Source organism: Muntiacus reevesi, chromosome 11 (assembly GCF_963930625.1).
Source record: "Muntiacus reevesi chromosome 11, mMunRee1.1, whole genome shotgun sequence".
Classification (NCBI taxonomy): Eukaryota; Metazoa; Chordata; class Mammalia; order Artiodactyla; family Cervidae; genus Muntiacus; species Muntiacus reevesi.
The window spans coordinates 47,235,341-47,255,908 of NC_089259.1; the positions used below are offsets into that span (position 1 = coordinate 47,235,341).

A 20,568-nucleotide genomic window follows, 5' to 3' on the forward strand; every position below is an offset into this window, starting at 1 on the left:
ATATCTACTACTATGGGCAAGAATCCCTTAGAAGAAATGGAGTAGCCATCATGGTCAACAAGAGTCCAAAATGCAATACTTGGATGCAGTCTCAAAAATGACAGAATGATCCCTGTTCATTTCCAAGGCAAACCATTCAATACCATGGTAATCCAAGCCTATGCCCCGACCAGCAATGCTGAAGAAGTTGAAGTTGAACGGTTCTATGAAGAACTACAAGACCTTTTAGAACTAACACCCAAAAAAGATGTCCTTTTCATTATAGTGGACTGGAATGCAAAAGTAGGAAGTCAAGAAACACCTTCAGTAGCACGCAAATTTGGCCTTGGAGTACAGAATGAAGCAGGGCAAAGGCTGATAGAGTTTTGCCAAGAGGACGCACTGGTCACAGCAAACACCCTCTTCCAACAACACAAGAGAAGACTCTACACATGGACATCACCAGATGGGCAACACTGAAATCAGATTGATTATATTCTTTGCAGCCAAAGATGGAGAAGCTCTATACAGTCAGCAGAAACAAGACCAGGAGCTGACTGTGGCTCAGATCATGAACTCCTTATTGCCAAATTCAGACTGAAATTGAAGAAAGTGGGGAAAATCACTAGACCATTCAGGTATGACCTAAATCAAATCCCTTACAATTATACAGTGGAAGTGAGAAATAGATTTAAGGGGCTCGATCTGATAGACAGAGGGCCTGATGAACTATGGATGGAGGTTCGTGACATTGTACAGGAGACAGGGATCAAGACCATCCCCAAGAAAAAGAAATACAAAAAATATTTAAAAAAAAAAAAGAAAGAAATACAAAACATAAAAATGACTGTCTGAGGAGGCCTTACAAATAGCTGTGGAAAGAAGAGAAGTGAAAAGCAAAGGAGAAAAGGAAAGATATACCCATTTAATGCAGAGTTCCAAAGAATAGCAAGGAGAGATGAGAAATCCTCAGTGATCAGTGTAAAGAAAGAGAAGAAAACAATAGAATGGGAAAGACTAGAGATCTCTTCAAGAAAATTAGAGATACCAAGGGAACATTTCATGCAAAGATGGGCTCATTAAAGGAAAGAAATGGTATGGAGCTAACAGAAGCAGAAGATATTAAGAAGAGGTGGCAAGAATACACAGAAGAGCTGTACAAAATAGATCTTCATGACCCAGATAATCACGATGGTGTGATCACTCACCTAGAGCCAGACATCCTGGAATGTGAAGTCAAATGGGCCTTAGGAAACACCACTATGAACAAAGCTAGTGGAGGTGATGGAATTCCAGTTGAGCTATTTCAAATCCTAAAAGATGATGCTGTGAAAGTGTTGCACTCAATATGCCAGCAAATTTGGAAAACTCAGCAGTGGCCATAGGACTGGAAAAAGTCAGTTTTCATTCTAATTCCTAAGAAAGGCAATACCAAAGAATGCTCAAACTACCACACAATTGCACTCACCTCATACACTAGTAAAGATTGCTCAAAATTCTCCAAGCCAGGCTTCAGCAATACGTGAACCATGAACTTCCAGATGTTCAAGCTGGTTATAGAAAAGGCAGCGGAATCAGAAATCAAATTGTCAACATTCGTTAGATCATTGAAAAGCAAGAGAGTTCCAGAAAAACATCTACTTCTGCTTTATTGACTATGCCAAAGCCTTTGACTGTGTGGATCACAATAAACTGTGGAAAATTCTGAAAGAGATGGGAATACCAGACCACCTGATCTGCCTCTTGAGAAACCTGTATGCAGGTCAGGAAGCAACAGTTAGAACTGGACATGGAACAACAGACTGGTTCCAAATAGGAAAAGGAGTACATCAAGGCTGTATATTGTCACCCTGCTTATTTAACTTATATGCAGAGTACATCATGAGAAATGCTGGGCTGGAAGAATCACAAGCTGGAATCAAGATTTCCGGGAGAATATCAATCACCTCAGACATGCAGATGACACCAGCCTTATGGCAGAAAGTGAAGAAGAACTAAAGAGGCTCTTGATGAAAGTGAAAGAAGACAGCGAAAATGTTGGCTTAAAGCTCAACATTCAGAAAACTAAGATCATGTCATCCAATCCCATCACTTCATGGCAAATAGATGGCAAAACAGTGGAAACAGTGTCACACTTTATTTTGGAAGGCTCCAAAATCACTGCAGATGGTGGCTGCAGCCATGAAATTAAAAGACGCTTACTACTTGGAAGGAAAGTTATGACCAACCTAGGCAGCATATTAAAAAGCAGAGACATATAAAATTAACACACAGAAATCCCTTGCATTCCTGTACACTAACAATGAAAAAACAGAAAGAGAAATTAAGGAAACAATACCATTCACCATTGCAACAAAAAGAATAAAATACTTAGGAGTATATCTACCTAAAGAAACAAAAGACCTATACATAGAAAACTATAAAACACTGATGAAAGAAATCAAAGAGGACACAAACAGTTGGAGAAACATACCGTGTTCATGGATTGGAAGAATCAATATTGTCAAAATGGCTATTCTACCCAAAGCAATCTATAGATTCAATGCAATCCCTATCAAGCTACCAACAGTATTTTTCACAGAACTAGAACAAATAATTTCACAATTTGTATGGAAATACAAAAAACCTCGAATAGCCAAAGTAATCTTGAGAAAGAAGAATGGAACTGGAGGAATCAACCTGCCTGACTTCAGACTCTACTACAAAGCCACAGTCATCAAGACAGTATGGTACTGGCACAAAGACAGAAATATAGATCAATGGAACAGAATAGAAAGCCCAGAGATAAATCCACGAACCTATGGACAGCTTATCTTTGACAAAGGAGGCAAGGATATACAATGGAAAAAAGACAATCTCTTTAACAAGTGGTGCTGGGAAAACTGGTTAACCACTTGTAAAAGAATGAAACTAGAACACTTCCTAACACCATACACAAAAATAAACTCAAAATGGATTAAAGATCTAAATGTAAGACCAGAAACTATAAAACTCCTAGAGGAGAACATAGGCAAAACACTCTCCGACATAAATCACAGCAAGATCTTCTATGACCCACCTCCCAGAATATTGGAAATAAAAGCAAAAATAAACAAATGAGACCTAATGAAAATTAAAAGCTTTTGCACAACAAAGGAAACTATAAGTAAGGTGAAAAGACAGCCCTCAGATTGGGAGAAAATAATAACAAATGAGGAAACAGACAAAGGATTAATCTCAAAAATATACAAGCAACTCCTGAAGCTCAATTCCAGAAAAATAAACGACCCAATCAAAAAATGGGCCAAAGAACTAAACAGACATTTCTCCAAAGAAGACATACAGATGGCTAACAAACACATGAAAAGATGCTCAACATCACTCATCATCAGAGAAATGCAAATCAAAACCACAATGAGGTACCATTACACGCCAGTCAGGATGGCTGCTATCCAAAAGTCTACAAGCAATAAATGCTGGAGAGGGTGTGGAGAAAAGGGAACCCTCTTACACTGTTGGTGGGAATGCAAACTAGTACAGCCACTATGGAGAACAGTGTGGAGATTTCTTAAAAAACTGGAAATAGAACTGCCATATGACCCAGCAATACCACTTCTGGGCATACACACTGAGGAATCCAGATCTGAAAGAGACACGTGCACCCCAATGTTCATCGCAGCACTGTTTATAATAGCCAGGACATGGAAGCAACCTAGATGCCCATCAGCAGATGAATGGATAAGGAAGCTGTGGTACATATACACCATGGAATATTACTCAGCCGTTAAAAAGAATTCATTTGAATCAGTTCTAATGAGATGGATGAAACTGGAGCCCATTATACAGAGTGAAGTAAGTCAGAAAGATAAAGAACATTACAATATACTAACACATATATACGGAATTTAGATAGATAGTGGCGATAACCCTATATGCAAAACAGAAAAAGAGACACAGAAATACAGAACAGACTTTTGAACTCTGGGGGAGAACGTGAGGGTGGGATGTTTTGAAAGAACAGCATGTATATTATCTATGGTGAAACGGACCACCAGCCCAGGTGGGATACAAGAGTCAGGTGCTCGGGCCTGGTGCACTGGGAGGACCCTGAGGAGTCGGGTGGGGAGGGAGGTGGGAGGGGGGATCGGGATGGGGAATACATGTAACTATATGGCTGATTCATGTCAATGTATGACAAAACCCACTGAAATGTTGTAAAGTGATTGGCCTCCAACTAATAAAATAATATTAAAAAAAAAAAAAAAAAAAAAAAAAAAGCAGAGACATTACTTTGCCAACAAAGGTCTGTCTAGTCAAGGCTATGGTTTTTCCAGTGGTCATGTATGGTTGTGAGAGTTGGACTATAAAGAAAGCTGAGTACCGAAGAATTGATGCTTTTGAACTGTGGTGTTGGAGAAGACTGCTGTGAGTCCCTAGGACTGCAAGGAGATCAAACCAGTCAATTCTAAAGGAAATTGGTCCTGAATATTCATTGGAAGGACTGATGTTGAAACTAAAACTCCAAAACTTTGGCCATCTGATGCAAAGAGCTGACTCATTTGAAAAGACCCTGATGCTGGGAAAGATTGAGGGCAGGAGGAGAAGGGGACAACAGAGGATGAGATGGTTGGATGGCATCACTGACTCAATGGACATGAGTCTGACTAAACTCCGGGAGTTAGTGATAGACAGGAATGCCTAGCATGCTGCAGTCCATGGGGTCACAAAGAGTCGGACATGACTGAGCAACTGAACCGAAATGAATGTGTTAAGGTTAGCTATAGACTTAATTTTTTACCAAATCTGCCTAATCCTTTAACACATCTTTTCTGTCTTTTGACTGGAACAACTAAATTAGTTGACTGTCAACTGAATGAGAGGCAGAGTTAAGAACAGTGTCAAACTTCTTGAGAACATCAGGCATGCTGACCCTTGGCCCTTTGAATGGTGTCCTATTACATTCATTAATCTGAATGAAGTGAGGATCTCTCCAATTATCCATGAGTCACTAGCCACATAACAGACACACACACACAGAGACACACAACTATGTAACAGAACCAACCATACTAAAATATGCTTCTCTTCCTTCTCCTTGGGCTTCTGGAGGGAAGGATTCTTGCTTACTGGATGAAGTGAAGTGAAGTGAAGTCGCTCAGTCGTGTCCAACTCTTTGCGACCCTATGGACTGCAGCCTACTGGGCTCCTCCGTCCATGGGATTTTCCAGACAAGAGTACTGGAGTGGGTTGCCATTTCCTTCTCCAGAGGATCTTCCCGACCCAGGCATTGAACCAGGGTCTCCCGCATTGTAGGCAGACTCTTTACCGTCTGAGCCACCAGGGAAGAAAACAGGGAAAAACTGAAAGGAGCAGAGAGGCCAGTGTGATCTCTAAAATAGAGAACTGGAAAGCTCAGGATGAGTGTTGGGGAGATTTTGGGTAGACAGCTGAGACTGAACGATTCCAGCTGTAGGAGAGTCAAGAGAATTTAAGAAGTAGAGCTGTGGTTTATAAACTGGGTCTTTTTTTTTTTTTTCCAAGAAATTATTTCAGTGTGAAATTTGAAACCTACAGCAAGGTAAGAATGGATTACACAGGGCTCTGGCAAAAATTTGGGCTATACTGCCTAAAGTGGAAAATTATTACAGTTTCAATAGAAGTATGACCTTGTATATATTCAGCAAATTTTATTATTTTACCCACAGTACATAAATTCTCTAGTCTTTCCAGGGAGACACTGAACTAGATTAAAAATTATTTTCCAGATGTTGCCTTATGATCTAGGGGCCAAATCGCATCTAAAATGCAGGGAACACTGAAATTCTGTTAAAAAAAAAAAAGATTTAATTTACATTTTTCTACCTAGATAACCTATGTGTGTGCGTGCCAAGTCACTTCAGTCTGACTCTTTGAGACCCTGTAGACTGTAGTCCACCAGGCTCCTCTGTACATGGGATTCTCAAGGCAAGAACACTGGAGTGGGTTGCCATGCCCTCCTCCAGGGGATCTTCCTGACCCAGGGATCAAACCCATGTCTCTTGCATCTCCTGCATTGGCAGATGTGTTCCTTACCACTAGTGCCAGCTGGAAAGCCCGAGATAACCTACAGATAAGCTTAATTCCCTATATATTACTAGGAGGTGAAGTCTAAGCATTATTTTACTTAATAATGAAGGAAATCCCAAATACAATATAATCTCTAAGGCACAGATTTTAGGAAATAGGAAACAGTTGATTATTTTTAATTCATTCTTAGTAGGTAGTTAAAAGACTAAAATTACATGAGTCTATCTGAAGAATGTATAAAACTATGTAAGTATGGAAAATGTTAGTAAAATTTGGTTAATTTTAGTAGCCATTTAAATATTAAGCTTATAGATTTTAGAGCTTAATGGTCTGCTCAATTGTGTGATTTGTTTGGTAATTGATTTTCCAAAACTCCAACTAAATTAAGGCACATGGAAAGAGAATTCTAGTTGTTGGTAAATTGTGTCCAACTCTTTGTGACCCCATGGACCTCCAGGCTCCTCTGTCAATAGGATTTTCCAGGCAAGAATATGGAGTGGGTTCCTAGTCCCTTCTCTAGGGGATCTTCCTGACCTAGGGATCTAACCCACAACTCTTATCTGCACTGCAGGCAGATTCTGTACTGCTGAGCCACTGTGGAAGCTGATTAAGCTCCAGTTGAAGTCCACCCTCCTACAAGCGAGAAACCTCAGCTCTAGTGAGTTTGCTCACTGGCCTCAGGTCAACAAGTACTCAGTGAAGGAGCCAGAATTCAGCCAGGCTTACATGTTGACAAATCCATGCTCCTGACATTGGGTAATTCATCCTCTTTGTCTAGTCCACACTCCTCCTGAACATTCAAGGCAGGTTTAAGGTTCTGGGAAGCCCTGTGGTAGAGAATTCTGGGTAATGTTGCTCAGTTTCTTGCCTCCCAAACTTACTTGGCCATAGAAACTGTTTACCTTTTAGCAGCTATAAACGTTCTCTGGGAACAAATTTCAGGGAATCCTGAGATAGTCCAAGGATCCCAGCTACAGAAATACAGGGACTAGATCTCACAGAGGCTACCAACAGTTCATGTGGTTACTGATACCAAAATGCATTGGGGGAACCATTTCTTCTATGTGACTTGCCATGGACACACATACACTTGGGCCAGTGACAATTCAGCTCAATAAAATACCTACAAAAGCATAAAGTGGACTTGGGCTATCAGACTGTGCCAGACACAGGAAAAGGCACCCTCCACAACAAAACGGGGCACAGCTGTCATGCCTTCCAACAATCCTTCAGAGCATTGGTGCCCTCTCTCAGGAAGTGGTATTTTGCTTGTGACAAGAACTTTCTAAGCAGAGGACTCTGCTCTTAATAAATCTTGTCCTCTTCCTCCAGGTTTAGAAAGAACAGAGGAACAGAAAAATACAACTGTAAGCAAGTGTATTTTCCAAATTTGTGCTTGTCTTCTGGTCAGCAATCCTTTCATAGAAACAGCATACACAGTGTATTCATTTGACTTTTTTCATATCTAGGACAGTTTATTCAAAGGCATACATGTTTGATAATAAACTTAGCTTCAGAAGAAATGGGAAGAAAACCAAGCATATTAACCCATTCATGTCACTGGTACATCCCTTCCTGCTTTGCCCAGTGACTTTAAAATAAGTGCTATTAAAGTACTAATGAATATTCTAATTACATAGCTTTAATAGACTTAGTAAATGGTGATTTCTTCTCATAAGTACCCAATTTACTACAGAAAAACTAATAAATTTGAGGCCAGAGAGAGGACTCAGATAGAGCGATTATTGGCCAAACAAAACAGAACATAAATGTATAAGGAAAACTGAACGTGCCCAAGTAATTCCCACATTTCATTTTGTAAAGTCCCTGAGATGTTCCTGAACTTAGACTGTAAGATATGTGTTTAACTGAAATGGTTATTTCTGAGTAATATCATGTTGTACTGAAAATAACATTTGTGAATGTACAAATTAACTCAGTTTGAGAAGGGAAACAATATAAGACTACATAAGAATTTTACTTTGTAAAAGACAACTTGAATGTTAGTAATATTTGGGTATCTCTTAGAAAAAATACTCTTTCCTTGTGTTTTTTAAAGCAGTAGAATTTTTAAGAAAACCAATCTGCCGAAGAATTGATGCTTTTGAACCGTGGTGTTGGAGAAGACTCTTGAGAATCCCTTGGACTGCAAGGAGATCCAACCAGTCCATCCTAAAGGAGATCAGTCCTGGGTGTTCATTGGAAGGACTGATGTTGAAGCTGAAACTCCAATACTTTGGCCACCTGATGTGAAGAGCTGACTCATTTGAAAAGACCCTGATGCTGGGAAAGATTGAAGGCAGGAGGAGAAGGGGATGACAGAGGATGAGATGGTTGGATGGCATCACCGACTTGATGGACATGGGTTTGGGTGGACTCCGGGAGTTGGTGATGGACAGGGAGGCCTGGCGTGCTGCGGTTCATGGAGTTGCAAAGAGTAGGACATGACTAAGCAACTGAACTGAACTGAATCTGCTCAACATCCAAGCTATACATTCTATGATTCTTTCTGTATAATGAAAACAATCATCTAAAACAGGTGGGAAGGGGAGGGTGGGATGAACTGGGAGATTAGGATTGGCAGTCAGCTCAGTCGCTCAGTTAGCTTCAGCATCAGTCCTTCCAATGAATATTCAGGACTGACTTCCTTTAGAATTGACTGGTTCTCCTTGCAGTCCAAGGCACTCTCAAGAGTCTTCTCCAACACCACACTCAAAAGCATCAATTCTTCGGCACTCAGCTTTCTTTATAGTCCAATTCTCACATCCATACATGACTACTGGGAAAACCATAGCTTTGACAAGACGGACCTTTGTTAGCAAAGTAATGTCTCTGCTTTTTAATATGCTGTCTAGGTTAGTTATATCTTTTCGTTCAAGGAGCAAGCATCTTTTAATTTCATGGCTGCAGTCACCATCTACAGCAATTTTGGAGCCCAAGAAAATAAAGTCTCTGTTTCCATTGTTTCCCCATCTACTTGCCATGAAGTGATGGGACCGGATACCATGACCTTAGTTTTTAGATATACACACTTAGTTTGTAGATATATACACATCCATGCGTAAAACTAATAGCTAGTATGAACCTGCTGTATACCACAGGGAGCTCGGCTTGGTGTTCTCTGATAACCTAGACAGGTGGGATGGAGGTGGGGTGGGAAGGGGGGTTGGGAGGACTGTCCAAGAGGGACGAGATATATGTATGCATATAGCTGATTCACTTCATTGTACAGCAGTAACTAACAACATTGTAAAACAGTAATACTCCAATATAAAAAAAAAATTTAATGGTTAAAACATGTCACTTACCTTAATGAGTTTGCTGTAGTTCAGGGCCCTGAGGTTCAGCAATTGATTTTATTAGCACACAAACCACAGATTCACCTCTCATGGGTGGACTTCCAAAAATTCAGTCCTGAGACTGAGGTTCAAAATCAGAAGCCCGAAGAGAGATTTATACACCCATGTTCCTAGGAGCATTACTCACAATAGCCAAAGGTAGAAGCAACCCAGGTTGCAATACACTGACAGGTAAATGGGTAAACAAAATGTAGTGCATGCATACAATGCAATATTAGCCTTAGAAAGGAAGGCGATTCTGAAGTATACTACACGTGAAAGATCCTTGGAGACATTATGCTGACTAAAATAAGCCAGTAACAAAGAACCAACCAAAAATACACTGAATCCACTGAAGTGAGGTACTAGAGTAGTTAAAGTCCTAAGGTCTGAAAGCACAATGGTTGCCAGTGACTGGGAGGAGGGATGCGAAATTACCATTTCAAAGGTACAGAGTTTCGGATTTGCAAGATGAAAAGATGGATGGATGGTGGTGATGGTGGCAGGAGGTGAATACTTAATTCCACTGAACTATACACTTAAAAATTATTGATGATAAATTTTATGTGTATTTTATAATTTTAAAAATTCAGAATTCCTGTTTTTTTTTTTTTTTTCATTTATTTTTATTAGTTGGAGGCTAATTACTTTACAATATTGTAGTGGTTTTTGTCATACATTGACTTGAATCAGCCATGGATTTACATGTATTCCCCATCCCGATCCCCCCTCCCGCCTCCCTCTCTACCCGATTCCTCTGGATCTTCCCAGTGCACCAGGCCCGAGCACTTGTCTCATGCATCCAGCCTGGGCTGGTGATCTGTTTCACCCTAGATAATATACATGTTTTGATGCTGTTCTCTTGAAACATCCCACCCTCACCTTCTCCCACAGAGTCCAAAAGTCTGTTCTGTACTTCTGTGTCTCTTTTTCTGTTTTGCATATAGGGTTATCATTACCATCTTTCTAAATTCCATATATATGTGTTAGTATACTGTAATGGTCTTTATCTTTCTGGCTTACTTCACTCTGTATAATGGGCTCCAGTTTCATCCATCTCATTAGAACTGATTCAAATGAATTCTTTTTAATGGCTGAGTAATATTCCATGGTGTATATGTACCACAGCTTCCTTATCCATTCGTCTGCTGATGGGCATCTAGGTTGCTTCCATGTCCTGGCTATTATAAACAGTGCTGCGATGAACATTGGGGTGCACGTGTCTCTTTCAGATCTGGTTTCCTCGGTGTGTATGCCCAGGAGTGGGATTGCTGGGTCATATGGCAGTTCTATTTCCAGTTTTTTAAGAAATCTCCACACTGTTTTCCATAATGGCTGCCCTAGTTTGCATTCCCACCAACAGTGTAAGAGGGTTCCCTTTTGTCCACACCCTCTCCAGCATTTATTGCTTGTAGACTTTTGGATAGCAGCCATCCTGACTGGTGTGTAATGGTACCTCGTTGTGGTTTTGATTTGCATTTCTCTGATAATGAGTGATGTTGAGCATCTTTTCATGTGTTTGTTAGCCATCTGTATGTCTTCTTTGGAGAAATGTCTGCTTAGTTCTTTGGCCCATTTATTGATTGGGTCATTTATTTTTCTGGAGTTGAGCTGCAGGTGTTGCTTGTATATTTTTGAGATTAATCATTTGTCTGTTTCTTCATTTGCTATTATTTTCTCCCAATCTGAGGGCTGTCTTTTCACCTTGCTTATAGTTTCCTTTGTTGTGCAAAAGCTTTTAAGTTTCATTAGGTCCCATTTGTTTATTTTTGCTTTTGTTTCTAATATTCTGGGATGTGGGTTATAGAGGATCCTGCTGTGATTTATGTCGGAGAGTGTTTTGCCTATGTTCTCCTCTAGGAGTTTTATAGTCAGAATTCCTGTTTTTAACTTACATAGAAAAACAGATTCTGGCAGTGGCTCCTGTATCCGTGCTTGTGTAACTAGACTGGCTTCTATAACACAGTGAATCGCTAAATCATAAATGAAAGACTGCTCTCAGGACACACATTCACACAAGGGGAGTATAATGAACTGTTCGTTGGGGGCCTCTGTCCAACACAGACACATCATTCTCACATTGGGAACAGACTTGTGAGAGCCAGCCAGAACACTAGGATTCTGGAGATCAGGACTTGCTGTGTCCATTTTAACAGCAAGGACAACTTTGCCAGGGGTCTTGGCTAAGGTTCTCTCCTCTGGACTGCCTAAACCTGCCTGGTTTTCTTTCTTCTGTCTTCCCAAGATTAATCAGTCCTCTTCTGATTAACCCTATCATTCTTTAGCTCTATATATGTGTGTTCTTAGTCACTCAGTCACATCCAACTCTGCGAGCCCAAAGACTGTAGCCCTCCAGGCTTCTCTGTCCATGGGGATTCTCCAGACAAGAATACTGGAGTGGGTTGCCATGCCCTCCTCCAGGGGATCTTCCCAACCCAGGGATTGAACTCAGGTCTCCTGCATTGTAGGTGGATTCTTTACCGTCTGAACCACCAGGAAAGCCCTCTTAAGCTCCATAAATTATATTCAGTTAGATCACAGTTGAAGCTTTCAGACTCAAGTGCTATTCAGTCCAAAGTAAACTTACAGATGAGAGCAAAAACTGTTGATTTCACTTTAAAAGATCTCATGTTTCCTTATATGAGATTTCGGGGGATATTTCCTTGGAATGCCCAGGTATTGACACTAATAGATTTTACCCATGGTAGTAAACCAAATATTTAGTTCAAAGCAAACTTTTTCCTCTGTTTTATATTATTGGTACTGAAGGTCAACACTTAAGTTCTATTCTCAGGAGCCACCAATTATGGTATGAAATGTTGATGGGAATTACCAGGAAATCTGAGGCAAAACACAGCTTAGGGAAAGGGGGACCAGAGTAAGAAAATAGAAATGAAACATGAGATACAACACAAAAGGATAGAGAGAGAATAAAAGTGTGTGTGTTATGGAGTATATGCGTATAGAACAGATAATATTACTGAATGCCCAGCAGCTCCCAACTCTCACCAACACAACCTGTTGCTAAATAGAGCTGAGCTTATCATCACAGTAAGGGAGAACATCAACTCGAGAGAGCTTTGTTTGTATCTCAGAAGCCAAGTTTAGTTTCAGGTAAGTATTTCAATGTAGAACTTGATTAAGACTGATAAAGATCAGGATATAATAGTTTAAGACTGGTGAAAAAGCAAGGTGAGAATTCTGGAGAAATTCAAAGTGTTTCGGGGTATAAATTTTCTATTGAAATGCTGGAGGGTCTTTTGGGAAGTTCCTGTAATGAAAAATAAATTAATTTGCCTGAGTAAGAGTCTCCCAGAATAGTAAAATTATGCCAATGAAAACAATGCAATAGTAAAATCATGTTCATGTAGCCCATAAGCTGTGTAGGGTACATGATCTCAGTTCTCAGTATAATACATATTTGTGTAAATATTTAATATGCAATATACTTTATCAACTGCTATATTACACAGCTCCAGGGACCACTGTCCATATCACAGTCTGGTAAATAATGTTCCTGAATTAGGCAATGTGAGAGCCCTATTATAGCTGTAATATGTATTGAAATAAGTTTAAGGTAGAGTCTAATACACTGCATATGACCTAAATTATTTATAGCACATACCATTTAGCATATATTTATGATAAATGTAAAGCACCAGAGTCCCCTTACAACTTAATGAAATATCACTCCATATATTCTGATTTTTTTTCCCATAGGAACTGTGAATTTGTCAGGTAAGGAATTACTCAAAGAAGCTAGGAGAGAGACATTTTTGAGGTTCCAACATCTAGCAAAATGCGTGACCCATACTACACCACCAAGGAACACAAATGCTAAATAATATTAAGCCTACCTCTCAATTGACCTAAAATCTATTAACATGTTTTTTTTTTAATAACAGAAATGATGATGTTAACTTTTTAAAAATATACATACATAATCCCCTCTGGGGGCACTGAGCCCTACGTGAAGGTCAGCAGGACCCTCAGGGTAACCAATGACCTTACACCCTGGGCTATAGTGGGGGAGTTCAGTTCCTCCCACAACACAGTACAGACGGAAACATGTCCTGAAGGAGTGAGCCGGACAGAGTACAGGTCCACTCTGGACCGCCCAGGACAAGAAGCGGCCAGTGCAAAGCTAAAGGGCGGCTGGTTCAGGAAAGGAGATGGAGCTTAGCCGTTTGACTAGAGCAGAGGACAAGCTGGACAGGTGACAGGGACACACTCACGGAACGCCAAGTGTGTGACCTCAAAGACCGGATGATCCTGGGAAGAAGGAGGAGCCTTGGAAGGGTTTTAAACTGAGAATAAACTTGATGAGAGTCACGTTTTAGGAAGGTCCCTCGGCCCAAGGTGAGCACAGTTCGGGTACGTGGTAACAGCCCCTATCTGGACAGGCTCCCTTTGCCATGCCCTCTAAGTAGGATTTGTGGCAAAGCTGGTTCCTCATGGATCAAAGAAACACCAAGAAGCTCAATATCTGTGACTCTGGAACCCCTCGAAATGGGGGCTGGTCTCAGTTTAAACTCCAGCAAGGACATGAACAAGGCACCTACCTGCAAGAGCGATGGGGTTGTTGTCAATGAACCACGTTCTTCTTGGATTCACAGCGAGCCAAATGCTGAAACGCTGAGGTTTGCACCAGGGAAAGGGCTTGACCCTGAGACCGCCAAAAGAGGAGATGGCAGAATAGACCTCAAATGCGCCTCGCAGGTGAGGGGCTCGGGATGAAGCTGAGACGTGGGGAGCGTGGAAAGCCAATTGGAGAGAAGGAAAACGTGCGGTAATTGTCATTCTGCGCGGGCGCAGCTAAGCTGCACGCTTAACAGGGGACCCGTGCTCTGTGGGTGGAGTTTTTGGCCCTCTGAAACGTCACCCATCTGATAACTCGCACATGCCCAATTGGAGGAGCATTGATCCCAGCAAGTCCTAAACAGCTGGAGCTCTAACTGAACACAGCTGATTCGAAGTTCCTGAAAACGAGTTTGCAAAAATGTCATATTGTTTAGGCTACCTGACGCTTGGAGGACATGCAAGTTTTTGTAAAAACAATTAAATTTACCTTGATTAGTGTAGGCACGTTAAATTTGTTATGAAGTTATTTAACGGATCAGGCTTCCCAGGTGGCGCTAGTGTTAAGAAACACGGTTGGATCCCTGGGTGGGGAAAATCCCTTGGAGGAGGGCTTGGCAACCCACTCCAGTATTCTTGCCTGGATAATCCCATGGCCAAAGGAGCCTGGTGGGCTATAGTCCTTGGGGTCGCAAAGAGTCAGACACCACTAAAGCAACTCAGCAGGCAGGCACAGTATAACGGATCTGTCTGATGACTACCCTTGGTTTCAGGGATTTCAGGGGGAAATGGACGAATATTTAGCAGACAAAGTTAGCAGATTTCAGTGACCAACTATATCAGAGAGAGAAGTCTAGGCCGACTAGCTTTCCGAAGGTCACTGCCACAGGCCAGGCTTTTACTATTTTTTGGCCTAGATTTTCAATGCATTCACTTAACTGCATTCTCCCAGTCCCCAGCTTCTGTCCAAATATGCTAGGTGGATTGGAGCAAATTGAAGCATGTCTCTTGCCAGGTTACTGACCTTAATGGCTCCCAGTTCTCAATAGGTGAGGTTCAAACTCTTTCAAAATATCGGCTAAAACCTTCATGATGAGAGCCCTTGCTTGTCAGGAGACTTGTCTCCCACCACCACCCTGCCCCTCTTCGACCCCCTGCCTTGGGAACACTAACCGTACTTTGGGATTAAGGAATGAGTTGTGATCTCAGAAATACGCCATCCTTTCTCATTCGTCTATTGTTCAACAGAGCCCACTCCACTTCTGCTGGCTCTTCCAGGCTCAGGGAAGGCATCACCTCCTTTGAGGACTTGCCACCCACTCCAAAGCGCTGTGAGCCCCTCCTGGCAGCTTGCGTGTAGTGAGTCTGGTCTGGATTACCCAGCTTACCTGTTATAGTGTAAATTCTCTTGTTTTCTAATTAACTCCTTGCAACTACACCACAAGCTCGTGGAGGTCAAGGACTGTATCTTCTCCACCTCTGAATACTCAGCATCTAGCTTGGCTTACAAAAACTATTTGTTGAATGAAAAAATAAAAGGGGTAGAGCCAAGACTCCACCCCCACCTTAAATCTAGTGCTTTTCTTGACATATCACAGCAAATAAGAGTGATACATCATGGTAGAGTACTAAATAATTCAGATGGCAGGTTTGCTTTCTATAATCTAGCAGAGTAAAATGGTGACATACTGATAGAATGGGTAAATTAGTCTGGATATTAAGAGACCATTTTATTAATACTTATGCCTACACTGACTCCTCAAAATGCTTAATTACATGTAGTGCAAAATATTTCAAAGTTTTAGTCCTAAAGTTAGCAAGAAGATACAGTATCCATTTATTGAATTACAAACACACTTGAAAATATTCTGATGATACCTATTTTATGTAAACACATTCATATCATATCTATCAATAAATGCCCTTAATCTTTTTAATGAGGCGTTAACTCAATTTTAATTTTGTATCTTCTTATTCTCTTTCTCTCACTTGCTATCTATGTGGGTAAACAGAAAACAAAAGAGGTAAATGCAGATCTGTCTGTATGGTTATCTTTTGTCTTTTTATACCTATCAGCAAAAGGTTCCTTTGGGAAAGCAGCTGAAAATTAATAACGGACAATGTACTTTCACTGGAGCCATGAAATTAAAAGATGCTTGCTCCTTGGAAGAAAAGTTATGACCAACCTAGACAGCATACTAAAAAGCAGAGACATTACTTTGCCAACAAAGGTTCGTCTAGTCAAAGCTATGGTTTTTCCAGTAGTCACGTATGGATGTGACAGTTGGACTATAAAGAAAGATGAGCACCAAAGAATTGATGCTTTTGAACTGTGGTGTTGGAGAAGACTCTTGAGTCCCTTGGACTGCAAGGAGATCCAACAAGTCAATTCTAAAAAAAATCAGTCCTGAATATTCATTGGAAGGACTGATGCTGAAGCTGAAATTCCAATACTTTGGCCACCTGATGCAAAGAACTGACTCATTGGAAAAGACCCTGATGCTGGGAAAGATTGAAGGCGGGAGGAGAAGGGGACGACAGAGGATGAGATGGCTGGATGGCATCACCTACTTGATGGACATGAGTTTGAGTAAGCTCCGAGAGTAGGTGATGGATAGGTGTGCTGCAGTCCACAGGATCCCAAAGAGTTGGACACAGCTAAGCAACTGAACTGAACTGAATGTACTTTCATAAATGTTTCTAAAAATTATCTTTGTTGTCTCCGATTCAAAAAATTATCAGTGAACAAATTTTAAGTAGCAACAATACAACCCATGCAGATTTTGTAAAGGACTCTAACCAAGGTCTTCTCTCTTATTACAAAGGTAAAACCAATAAGCCAAGGAAACAGGCAGCAATGTATTTATTGGAAATGAACTAGACATTACATTAACCAAATGAAGATGTAACAATGCATGAAGCATAGTTGGTGCATTTAAAAGATCACAAAATAAAAAGAAAATTCATTTTCAGAAGAAATATTGTATCCAAGGTGAGCCCTGAACACCATAATACAATGATAACATTGACTATGAAGATCCAGAATAAAATTCAAACTGAACAACTGAAAGAAAAAGTTTCTTTTCCCAACTTGAAGGTTCCCCGGCTACCACCTGTGTATCATACACACCAGGTAATTTTCGTCATCAGACAGTAACCAGATGATATTTATCATATTTCTCATAAGAAAAATACCTCTCCTACAAATAGAGAAATTTGAGGGAAATCCAAGCAACAAAACAGTTGGTGGCCCCAACTGATTAGGTCAGCATTTTCTAGAATCTAGAAATTACATTAACTTTACTAGTAAGACTTCATTGTCTTCTGAGAAACTGCCTGGATGAGAGGGCGTGCTGATTGTAACATTACATTAACTACAGTACACTGAGTCACTACATTTCACAAGTAACTGGGCGGTTGGGGGGTGGGAGGGGGTGTTCAGATGCTTATCCACTCATGAAATGTTTCTGAAACCTTTAGAGCTTTACTTTTCTACTCTGTAATACATTGTAGCTTGTGTATAACAAACTCCCTTTGAAGAAAATTATCCCAGATAATCCATCTGTGACAATACAAGTACTGCAAAAAGTAGTGATGAAAAATATTGTTTGGAAAGGCAAAATTGCTGCATCTACTTTCCGAGGCACTGTCATAGAATCATCTCTGAAATGGAGAAATTCCATGTGTGAGTTAAAAACTGCTTTCCTTCCATTCACCCAGCATGCATGAATGTCTTCTAATAATCTCTCTGTAGACTGAGAAAGTCAGGAGTCCAAATGCAGAATTGTAGGTTGTAGAAAGGCTTTCTCCTTCCCTTCCCATGGATTTCAAGTTTGTTTTAAACATTCCACAGTTCTCATAAACTCTCATGTGGAAGGGGAGAATGATTACAACCTTATAAGACCTGTCAATTGACAAAAAAAAAAAAGTATCTCAACACAGAATCTCATCTTAGAAAACCAATCATAATTGCATTTCCTTATCCTCCATTTAAGCTAGAGAGAGCTAAGACAAGAGCTCCCACATTTTAGTGGGAAGTGGCAAATCCTTGTCACTAGCTATGGCACCAAGTATGAACATTCAGGAGAAATTTCAGTAAAAAGGTAGAAAGTTAATCCAGACAATTTATGTATGCTCAGCCGCTCAGCCGTGTCCAACTCTTTGTGACCCCATGGACTATAGTCTGCCAGGCTCCTCAGTCCATGGGATTTTCCAGGCAAGAATACTGGAGTGGGTTGCCATTTCCTACTCCAGAGCTAAACAATTTAGGTCCTAAATTAATTTTTAAGGACTGATACATTTAGTTTAACAAAACGCTGGTCTAATTTACTAGAAAATTAGTAATATTCTCTTTCACCTTGAGCTGGATGGGCAGACTCAGCCACCGTCTTGGTTCCTCCTTACACACAACTGAAGTAATGCCTGACCAGACTCAAAATGCATGTAGATGCGACATGCTCATTGGCACAAAGCAGGCAGCAGGGGAAGGCCCCTACTTTCCTGAAAAACTCAGAGGAGCTTTACTGGCAATCAGTTATTTTCCTCATATATATATAATGTCAGGAGATTTTAAGACAGATGCACATAAAGTTACACAAATGTTTCCACCCCTCCACCACTGAGTGAAACATGCCATTCTTTGGAGAAAAAAATACATTCATTTTTTTCAAGTATATTTCAATATACAAAGATGTTCTAGCCTTGTTTCACTACAAAGACAAGCTGATTTCACATGAGTCCAAGGGGAACTTCACTTTAACTTCCCTTTGGTGTGGATTTCATGAAGTTTTGATTTCTTTTTTTAAAAAATTGCTCTAAATATGCATCTACTTTTATCTGAAAGCATGAACTCTTTATGTTCATTTTATATATATGTACATAGTCAACAAGGACAGCAAAAAACAGTCTACATATGTACAATGGTTTTGAACTGGCATGCTCTGAGGAGAGCAAGGGCCACTGGCTCTGCCTTGGGCTCACAACCAATTCAGTGATTGTCAGCTCTGGTGTCCAGCGCTGGGCCAGAAGCATGCGGAGTCCTCCAGACTGTAGCATCCTTGAACGGTCACGTCCTGCTGGGGTGGCAAGTCTTCCGTTATGGCTTGTTTCCTGTCTTGGCTTTGTTGTTAGGGTTGCAGTTTAAGTCTCTCAGCACTGGTTCGCAGTTAGCTAGAATATCTGCAGGCAGCAGCTTCCGGATCTGATCCACTGCCTTCTGATAAGCCGTCTTCTCCTGTTCCAGGGTCCGGATCAAAGACTTCATTTTGGTCTCTCTAGTTAACAGATTTTCCAGGTTGGACTCCAAGGTCTGAATTTTAGCATGAGCTATCTGTTTGGGCCAAAACAAAAACACAAAATCCGCCAAATCAAAAATCTGAAGGTTTTGGTTCATCATCACAGTAGCAGTCAGAACTTACATATATAAAAAAAAAAGGAACTTACATATATTAGCTAATCATATCATATTACTTAGTACAATAGTATAGGAAGCAAATGCTCTGAAACCATCCATGACATGGTGATTTTTTATGGTTCTCAAAAATATAACTAGAGTTCTAACAAAATACATCTCATTTCACTGAATACACCAAAAATGCAATATTAAACCATCATCCCTCAGTAGTGAGGGTACTCACTCCACACACAGGTCTTCTCAAGGGACTGGGATCTGACAGGGAAAAACAGGAGATTTCTGACACTGCCCTAAGGTATTAAAAGAGGTGTTTGTTTTGTTTTGTTTTTTTTGCCCTCTGAGTGGAAATACAGGTTTTGCTCAACACACTAATGGGATCTTATCCGTTTTTACACGTGTTGAATGTGCCCACATAACTTGGGAACCCAGAGGTGACGACAACATTGGACTGTGAATGAAAAAATCTATAACCATTAATAAAAGTCATTATAACATAAAGCAGGTGCAAACCCACTTTCCCTAAATAAAGAAATGTTCAACTAATCATCACTGAAACATCCTAGTAATAAAGGACAATAGCCTGTTTATTTTTCTTTCTGAAAATAGACACTGTTGTCTCTTTTTAAAAAATGTTTATTGGAGTATAGTTGCATTACAATGTTATGTTAGTTTCTGCTGTAAAGTGAATCAGTGATACATATACATATATCCCCTCTTTTTTAGATTTCCTTCCCTTTTGGTTCTCCACAGAGCACTGAGTGGAGTTCCCTGTGCTATACAGTAGGTTCTCATTAGTTATCTGTTTTGTACACAGTACCCGAAGTGTATACATGTCAATCCCAATCTCCCAGTTCATCCCCCTCCCCCTCCTCCACCTTGGTATCCATCACACACACACACACATACAATATCTACAAATGACAAATGCTGGAGGGCTTCCCTGGCAGCTCAGCTGGTTAAAGAATCTGCCTGCAATGCGACTCCGGTTCAATTCCCAGGTCTGGAAGATCCCCTGGAGAAAGGACAGGCTACCCACTGCAGTATCCTTGCCTAGAGAATCCCATGGACAGAGGAGCCTGGCAGCTACAGTCCATGGGATCGCAGAGTCAGACACAACTGAGCAACTTTCACTTTCATATAATTAACACCTCAAACAAACATATAATTTGGTAAGTAAACGCTGGAGAGGATGTGGAGAAAATGGAACCCTCCCAC

General features: G+C 40.6%; 1 protein-coding gene across 2 annotated transcripts in view; it reads right to left on the reverse strand.

Annotated features, from left to right (window-relative positions):
* Nucleotides 1-16,785: 16,785 nt before the first annotated feature.
* Nucleotides 16,786-20,568, reverse strand: part of TBC1D4 (TBC1 domain family member 4) — a 203,388-nt gene continuing 199,605 nt past the window's right edge. For both annotated transcript variants that reach the window (XM_065901626.1, XM_065901627.1), the window contains one exon: nucleotides 16,786-19,269. In XM_065901626.1, the coding sequence (XP_065757698.1) occupies nucleotides 19,036-19,269 (234 nt within the window). In that variant the 3' untranslated portion in view covers nucleotides 16,786-19,035. The remainder of the gene's footprint in view (nucleotides 19,270-20,568) is intronic.